The 9147-nt window shown below is 47.5% G+C and overlaps 1 protein-coding gene across 1 annotated transcript in view; it reads right to left on the bottom strand.

Annotated features, from left to right (window-relative positions):
• The window catches only part of LOC131694790 (low-density lipoprotein receptor-related protein 1-like), a 42574-nt gene extending 33684 nt beyond the window's left edge, over positions 1 to 8890 (bottom strand). The window contains exons 1-3 of the mRNA XM_058983294.1: positions 8753 to 8890; positions 6605 to 8655; positions 6343 to 6550 (exon numbers count right to left, since the gene is read on the bottom strand). Coding sequence (XP_058839277.1) covers positions 6343 to 6550; positions 6605 to 8553 — 2157 coding nt within the window. The 5' untranslated portion in view covers positions 8554 to 8655; positions 8753 to 8890. The remainder of the gene's footprint in view (positions 1 to 6342; positions 6551 to 6604; positions 8656 to 8752) is intronic.
• Positions 8891 to 9147: the final 257 nt, after the last annotated feature.

Genomic DNA, 9147 nt, shown 5'->3' with positions numbered 1-9147 from the left:
CGCTATAATCCAAACAATATGGGTATTTTCGGAATGGTCTGGCGTCATGACCATTCCGAAAATACCCATATTGATCGGGTTGTAGAGAATTTCGGTAAACCGGAAGTCGCCATCTTGAATTTTAAAAGTGCTACAAAAATCGGAAGTCGCCATCTTGGATTTTAAAATGGCACCAAAAACCAATTTCTGGTACCTACTCGTCATGACCATTCCGAAAATACCCATATTGATGGGGTTATAGAGAATTTAGCTAAACCGGAAGTCCCCATCTTGGATTTTAAAATGGCATCAAAAATCAATTTCTGACACCTACTCGTCAAGACCATTCCGAAAATACCTATATTGATCGGGCTATAGAGAATTTAGCTAAACCGGAAGTCGCCATCTTGGATTTTAAAACGGCGACAAAAATCAATTTCTGACACCTACTCGTCAAGACCATTCCGAAAATACCCATATTGATCGGGTTATAGAGAATTTAGCTAAACCGGAAGTCGCCATCTTGGATTTTAAAACGGCAACAAGAATCAATTTCTGACACCTACTCGTCAAGACCATTCCGAAAATACCCATATTGATGGGGTTATAGAGAATTTCGCTAAACCGGAATATGACATTGGATATCAAAATGGCGTCAAAAATCAATTTCTGGCACCTACTCACCAAAACCATTCCGAAAATGCCCATATTGATTCCACAATCTTATCGACAACAACAACCCACTGACCGATGTAGGCAAATTGAAATATCTCAGATCTTCGCTGTCTGGTGACGCATTACAGGAGGTCAGTTCGTTGAAGTTCTCAGCAAACATTACACTGTACATGGAAGTGGAAGGCACTGGTTAGGCCCTACGAAAACAAGAAGCTGATAGTGAAGGCTCATTTAGACGCACTATTTTCGCTGGAGACTCGGAAGAGGGAGAGCTACGACGGAATTTATCAGCTCATCGAAGAGTTTGCCAAAAATCTGCAGATGTTGGAGAAAATCGGAGAGAATACGGCTGGGTGGTTTACTCTTTTGGCGTACATGTTATGTCCGCGCCTGAATTCTGCTACTCTTCATCTCTGGAATACTCATCATGGGTCTACTGAAGCCCCGGCGCATAATAAGGTGATCGAGTTCCTCCGGAATCATTGCTCTGTACTTCAGTTGATCACCACAACAAAACCTTCCGTTCCAAAACACCGACCAACAAAAACTTCATTCTGTCATATTACAGCGAGGTCATCTGGATGATGTCCATTCAGCAGTGATTCGGAACACACTGCTTTCCATTGCATGAAGTTCCAACGAATGAAGGTTCCTGAGAGAAGTGAATCTGTGAATAAGAACATGTTGTGCCGCAACTGCCTGGGTCCTGGTCATTACGCACGATCTTGTGATAAAGAAGTCTGCCATCATTGTCGTCGGAAAGACGACTCCATGCTGCATACCTGGTTGGCATGATCCCCCGTTTCAAGCCCGCAGACGAAACCAACGGCAGCAAACCAACTGCCTCGACAACCACAGACTAATCCACCACACACCTGCTACCTCTGCTAGCTCGCAGATCACACATACTCCGTCCAGGTCACAAACGCCACCACCAGCCACAACTTCGTTTCACTTCGCAATACACCAACACACAATATTCTATTATCAACTGCTCATGTTAAACTATCAGATCGATCCGGAAACTCTGCACTAGTGCGAACATTGCTAGATTCGTGTTCTCAGCATTGTCTCATGACCCAAGAGTTCTCAACGAAGCTGAAGTTCGACGAGTTGTCATCATTCTTAGCTGTCCAAAGACAAGGGTCCACCAAATCAGTTCGGGCAGAAGTGAGCGCGGGACTGTCAGATATTTCACAGTTTGCTGAACAGATGCAGTCTCGTGTGTTACCGAAGTTGACCGTAGCCTTGTCCACCGCCAAGATCGATCCACACCAGTGGATTCTTCCGGAGTCAACCCTCATGGCGGATCCACAATTTCACGAAACTGTTGATGTCATCATCGGAGCAGAATACTATATGGATCTGCTGAAGGAAGGCCAACTGAAGGGCCTACATTACAGAAAACTGTTTTTAGCTGGTTGAGTTACCAATACCTCTTCTTGTGGACTCTTATCGGAGACACATGCGTGTTCCACCGCGGATTGGATTGGGATTGGAGAAAAGATTTGTTGCGAATCCGCCGTTGAAGCTACTGTACATCTAGTTCATCAGCGAGAAGAACCTCGGTCATATGGTGGAAGTCGTCGACGACACATCGAGCGGTACAGTGTATTGTTTACCTCATCATGCAGTCCTGAAGCCGGACAGCACAACTACGAAGCTGCGAGTAGTGCTCGACACATCTTGTAGAACGAGCTGCTGCTGCTGCAAGCCTGAGCGTCTAATCTCCAGGAGGAGCGGCTCAAAACAGCGTCTGTTCCCTATGTTAGGGGCGGCTGATCATCGTCCGAGTACCAGTGAAGGACTCTAAGCTCAACTGTGCACTATGGTCCTCCGGAAAGGGTTGGTGTCAGGCCCTGCGAGCCAGCCGTAAATAATCAATTGCAGCGAAAAGTCAACAAGATAATAATGCGAACCGATACCAATGGCGACGACCTCTGCGACGAAAAGGGACTAGCGATTGGAAGTTCGGAACGTGGAACTGCAGATCTCTCAACTCCATCGGAGCACCCGCGTACTCACCGATGTTCTCAAGGACCGCGGGTTTGGAATCGTAGCGCTGCAGGAGGTGTGTTGGACAGGATCCATGGTGCGAACGTTTAGAGGTAATCATACCATCTACCAGAGCTGCGGCAACACACATGAGCTAGGGGCAACTTTTATCGTGATGAGCGATATGCAAAGGCACGTGATCGGTTGGTGGCCGATCGACGAAAGAATGTGTAGGTTGAGGATCAAGGCCGTTTCTTCAACATCAGCATAATAAACGTTCACAGCCCTCACTCCGGAAGCACCGATGTTGACAAAGACGGTTTTTTTTCGCGCAGTTCGAACGAGAATACGACCGTTGCCCAAGCCACTACGTCAAAATCATCAAATTGGGGACCTAAACGCTCAGGAAGAGGAATTCAGACCAACGACTTGAAAGTTCAGCGCTCACCAGCTGACAAATGAGAACGGTCTTCGACTCATTGATTTCGCCGCCTCCAAGAACATGGCCATTCGTAGCACCTACACCTGGAGATCACCGCTACGGACGGAATCGCAAATCGACCACGTCCTGATCGATGGACAGCACTTCTCCGACATTATCGACGTCAGGACCTATCGTGACACTAACATCGACTCTGACTACTACCTGGTGATGGTTAAATTGCGCCCAAAACTATCCGTCATTAATCATGTACGGTACCGACGGTCACCTCGGTACGATCTGGAGCGACTGAAGCAACCAGATGTCGCCACTGCATACGCGCAGTACCTCGTTGCCGGACGTGGGAGAGCTCGACAAGGCCCCTCTAGAGGACTGCTGGAGAACAGTAAAAGCAGCCATCAACAACATAGCTGAGGGCATTGTCGTGTACGAGGCAGCAGACACGCCTCTTCCGGGAGAAAAAACACCGCCTGGAAGAAGCGGAGTGCGAGGAAATGGAACTGCTGTGCCGTTCTCAAGATACACGGAAGTTCTCCCAGAAGCTCAACGCATCCTGCAAAGGCTTCGTGCCGCAAGCCGAAATATGTAGGGATAAGGACGGGAGCCTGCTGACGGACAACCGTGAGGTGATCGAAAGGTGGAAGCAGCACTTCGACGAGCACCTGAACGGCAAGGAGAATGTAGGTACAGATGACCAAGTCAACGGAGGATTTGACTACGTCAATGCAGTTGAGGACGGGAATGAACCAACTCCCACGTTGAGGGAAGTTAAGGATGCCATCCAACAGCTCAAGGACAACAAAGCAGCTGGCAAAGATGGTATCGTAGCAGAACTTATCAAGTTGGGTCCGGAAAAGTTGGCAACTTGTCTGCACCGGTTAGTAGTCAAGATCTGGGAAACCGAAAGGAAGGAAGGAAGGGGTGATCTGCCCCATTCACAAGAAAGGCGACCATTTGGAGTGTGAGAACTTCCGAGCGATCACCATTTTGAATGCCGCCTACAAAGTGCTATCCCAGATCATCTTCCGTCGTTTATCACCTAAAGTAAATGAGTTCGTGGGAAGTTATCAAGCCGGCTTCATCGATGGCCGGTCGACAACGGACCAGATCTTCACCGTACGGCAAATCCCTCAGAAATGCCGTGAATACCAGGTCCAAACGCATCACCTGTTTATCGACTTCAAGGCGGCATACGACAGTATCGACCGCGTAGAACTATGGAAAATCATGGACGAAAACGGTTTTCCCGGGAAGCTGACTCGACTGATCAAAGCAACGATGGACGGTGTAAAAAAACAGCGTAAGGATTTCGGGTGAACTTTCCAGTCCATACGAATCTCGACGGGGACTGAGACAAGGTGATGGACTCTCGTGTACTATTCAACATCGCTCTGGAAGGTGTGATGCGACGAGCCGGGCTCAACAGCCGGGGCACGATCTTCAGGAAATCCGTTCAATTTGTATGCTTCGCGGACGACATGGACATTATCGCCCGAACATTTGGAATGGTGGCAGACCTGTACACCCGCCTGAAACGCGAAGGTCGGACTGGTGGTAAATGCGTCGAAAACAAAGTTTATGCTGGTAGGCAGAACTGAGAACGCCAGGATCCTGCTGGGAAACAGCGTTACGATCGACAAGGATACCTTCGAGGTAGTGGAGGATTTTGTCTACCTAGGATCCTTATTAACGGCTGACAATAACGTGAGCCGTGAAATCAGAAGACGCATCATCAGTGGAAGTCGGGCCTACTATAGGCTCCAAAAGAAACTGCGGTCAAGAAAGATTCACCCCCGCACCAAATGCACTATGTACAAAACGCTTATAAGACCGGTGGTTCTCTACGGGCACGAGACTTGGACCATGCTCGAGGAGGACCTGCAAGCGCTAGGAGTTTTCGAGCGACGGGTGCTAAGGGCGATCTTCGGCGGTGTGCAGGAGAACGGTATGTGTCGGCGAAGGATGAACCACGAGCTCGCTGCACTCTATGGCGAATCCAGCATCCAAAAGGTGGCCAAAGCTGGAAGGATACGGTGGGCAGGGCATGTTGCAAGAATCCCGGACAACAATCCTGCAAAGATGGTGTTCGTTCATGATCCGGTTGGTACAAGAAGGCGAGGAGCGCAGAGAGCACAATGGGCGGACCAGGTGGAACGTGATTTGGCGAGTGTTGGACGTAACCGACGTTGGAGAGCTGCAGCTACAAATCGAGTATTGTGGAGGCAAATTGTTGATTCAGTGTTATCATGAAATTGATGTTTAACAACGGAGGAGGAGAAGCACTATCCAATTCCCAGACGCTACGCAGCGATTGTCGACGAGTCTGGCCAGCTCGGCGGTCTCAACGTCGTAGTGGTCCATCGCATCCAAGCAATAACCTACAATGAAGTCAACATACGGTTACTAACCAGAATCATCGACGGCCATGGAGCCTCCGATTCAGGGAAGTCCGAATACGATCAACTGACCATAGGTAATAGATAGCAGATTTCATCAGTAAATAAATTATTGTCCACTAAAGACGAGCTTTCCGCCAATAAAATTGTTTTGAGTCCGCGAAAAGTTCAGTGTCTGAAGGTGTCAAGTGTCCGAAAATCTAGTCATCCGCGCGAACAACAAGAATTTCAAAAATAGTTTCATTACACATAAAAAAAAGTTATAAAATGTGTTCACTTGAAATATAATTCATATTAGGCAGTCTTCCCAAATGAACATCGTGCACATGTTCGCCTGCACAACCCTATGTACGTCCACGGTGTGCGGTTCGAGGTACCAGTTTTCTCTTTCTCACTCTCATCATCACTAGCATTGACTCCTTTTGCCTTGTGAGACTCGTTCTCGTGTACGCACCCGCTGTACATACACGGATGTTTGAACTTGAGTTTGTACATCGTTTGCTTGGGTTCGATGTTCGAGTCGAACCTGTACATCGATACGAAGCATGTTTGGGACATTCGCTGATAAATTACAAATTCGTCTGTTATGCTAAATGGCTGTTCTCCGCCAAGTGAGTTCACTTAGCAAAATTATGCCAAATGTTCGTTACGCAAAATGACCGTTCTCCGGAAGTTAAAAATTATTATGCAAAATGTCCGTTATGCCAAATAACCTGCACAATGATCACTTCTCAAAATTATGGCAAATGTTCGCTATGCCAAATGTCCGTTATGCTAAACGTCCATTATGCCAAATGACTATGCCAAATGGCCTGCTCTCGTAATTTTAGCACATTTTCCATTGAAACTACTTACCTTTCCGTTGATCGTATTGTAGTAGTAGATTTCCCCAACCTTCGACGCAACGTAGTAGAGCCGTTCAGTTTCGAAATCGAACACCAAACTTTCCATCGGGAAGAATGTTGAATTGCTAATCAGCTGCTTCTCGGAACCATCCATTCGACTGAAGTACAGTTCGTACAGCTTAGGGGATTCGATAGAAGTAGCAAAATATAGCAGGCCCCTGAAAGAGTTAGCGTTAGTGCTATGCCAAATCATCTGTAAATAGAATACGTACTTGGTCGGATGAACCACTATACTGTTGACCAGAGCCAGATCCGACAGCACTTCCGTAATAAACTCGCCATTCATGTTGCAAGCAAGTATTCGACTGCTTTGTTCCGTTCCAGTGGACACAAACAGTAGCCTCGAAATCCAATCCACGGCAAAACCCAACGAATGCGATATATCCGTATCCAGGATGGTCTCGATCGGTCCCGTTGCCAGTACCGAAGACTTGATCTCGTTCAACTGGATATCGTTCCAATAGAGCCGAGCCTCCGATATGTCGTAGTCCAGCACGGCCGGTTGGACAACCTGCGTCTGGTGACTGATCGTGGGAATGGTGTAGTGATTAGGTTGCTGCAGATCGACTCCCCGTATCTCGGTGGACATTACAAAGAGGAGGATCTCTTCATTCGGAATGCAACGTTTCCGATTTTCGTCCAGTCGCATGACGTGCGGACAGGCACACTGGTAGGTTTGGTTAACGCTGAGAAGGCAAAGATGCGAACAACCTCCGTTGTTTTCAGCGCATGGATTGCTGGAACGATTGTTGGGCTGCCGACTGGAGTGAAGAATCTGGATGCCAAACGGTTGGCTCTGTGTGCGTTGGATCACGGTTACATCGGTACCGTTCCACTTATTGGCGCGGATCACTGAGTTCGTTCGCCAATCGGTCCAGTAGACGTAGTTGTCGAACAGAGTAATACTGAACGGGTGTGAAAGAACTTCCTGATCTTTGATAACCAAATGATGATCATCACCCTCGTAGTTGATTGTATGGATTGAGTCCGAACGGGCGTCAATCCAGTAGACGCGTTTCAGGACGTAATCCAGAGTGATACCATTGGGCCAACCACCGTCCGGTCCTACATACTTGATCGTAGTTCGAGACTCTCCAGCCATAGAGCAACGTTCCAACCGTGGAGCACCCTCTTCCCAATCTGTCCAAAAAAGAAGTCCTTCCATGGGATCTAGCGCAATTGCTCTTGGGTTAACCATATCTCCAGCGACTAGCGTTCGACGGTAGCTACCGTTTGTTTTCGCTACCTCAATTTGATCCAAATTACTGTCGATCCAGTAAAGATTCATTCCGATCCAATCAACTGCTAGTCCTTCAGCCGTCGACAGCCCCGATTGGACAACTGCTTCCACGTTACTCAAAGAATCCCCAGTGAGTGTTCCTCGGAATATTTTATCGTCGATCACATCCGTCCAAAAAATCTGAACGGAATCATTTCGCCACAAAAAATCCAGCGCAATCGTATTCCTCAGAGATGTGTAAAAGTTCTTCACGGCCAGCGTATTCAGATCTACACCTCGAATCTCCTGTCGGTTGCTGAAAATTACATGCGGAGCATCCGCATTGTTACTCCGACAAGTGAACTTATCGAATGTTAACGTGTATCCCTCCTTACAGTCACACTTGTAGTGTTTTCCATTGGGAGTACAAATTTGTGAACATGTCCCCCAATGTTCGCAAGCATGATCAACCAGACAATTCTTCCCGTTCGGCTGTAGATACAGATGATCCGGACACGAACAAACGTACCCTTCCGGAGCATTGTGACACAGATGCGAACACTCATTGGTACTATCGCAAAGCATATCCTTGCATCGGAAGCCCTCGTCCATGTTATCTGGACAGTCCATACGCCCATCGCATAACTGTTCAACCTTTACACAACTGTTCGTTGCTCGGCAAACTCTTTCCGGGTGCAAGCAGACCACAGTTTCATTGTACACCGGAAGTTTCGCATTCTGACACTGTTTCTGCAGCGCCTTCATACAATCTTTATCCATCTCACAAACCACACCGACGTCCTTCTCGCACTGGGCAATCAGCTCAGCTTCCGTCTTGATCAGCCCAGTCGGAATAATCGCACTACTACCGTTGAGGCTTCCATTCATCCGCTGATTGCAATCGCCGAACGCGTTCAAACAATTCAGCTTAGGATCGCACATCTGGGATCGATCAATGCACCCGTACGGACTGCAGTAGAATTCATTCGGCTTGCACTCCACATCGCACTGAGCTTCATCCGAGTTGTCACTGGAAAAGAAACACTGTCGTAAGATATTCGATTACTCCCCTTTTACACTGGAATGAACCAAAAATTGACATCCCTTCGATTACTGGGACTATGACTATGGCTTCGCTTACCCGCAATTGTTGACTCCATCACAAAGCATTTCGAACTGCACGCAGGCTCCGTTCTGACATTCAAACTCTTCACATTTATAACACCGGTCCGGTTCGTCTGAGTCATCGTTCGGTCCACAATCCGGATGTCGATCACAGACCCAACTCTTCGGGATGCACCTTCGACTAATGTCACACTGAAAGAAATTATCGATGCAGGTCATGTTCGGACAATTGGTATAGTCTTCATCCGTTTCATCGATACAGTTCACCGTTCCATCACACACCAGAGACCTGTGCAAATTAAAAACATCCGGTAACATTGGAGACTAGATGCGACCTACTATCAACTCACCTATTGATACATCTTTGGTCATCACATTTGAAGTTTTGTTCCAAATCACAGTTCGCATTAC

Source organism: Topomyia yanbarensis, unplaced genomic scaffold, assembly GCF_030247195.1.
Source record: "Topomyia yanbarensis strain Yona2022 unplaced genomic scaffold, ASM3024719v1 HiC_scaffold_15, whole genome shotgun sequence".
Taxonomy (NCBI): domain Eukaryota; kingdom Metazoa; phylum Arthropoda; class Insecta; order Diptera; family Culicidae; genus Topomyia; species Topomyia yanbarensis.
Note: the sequence above shows the minus strand (reverse complement) of the source record. Positions and strands in the feature narration are given on the sequence as shown.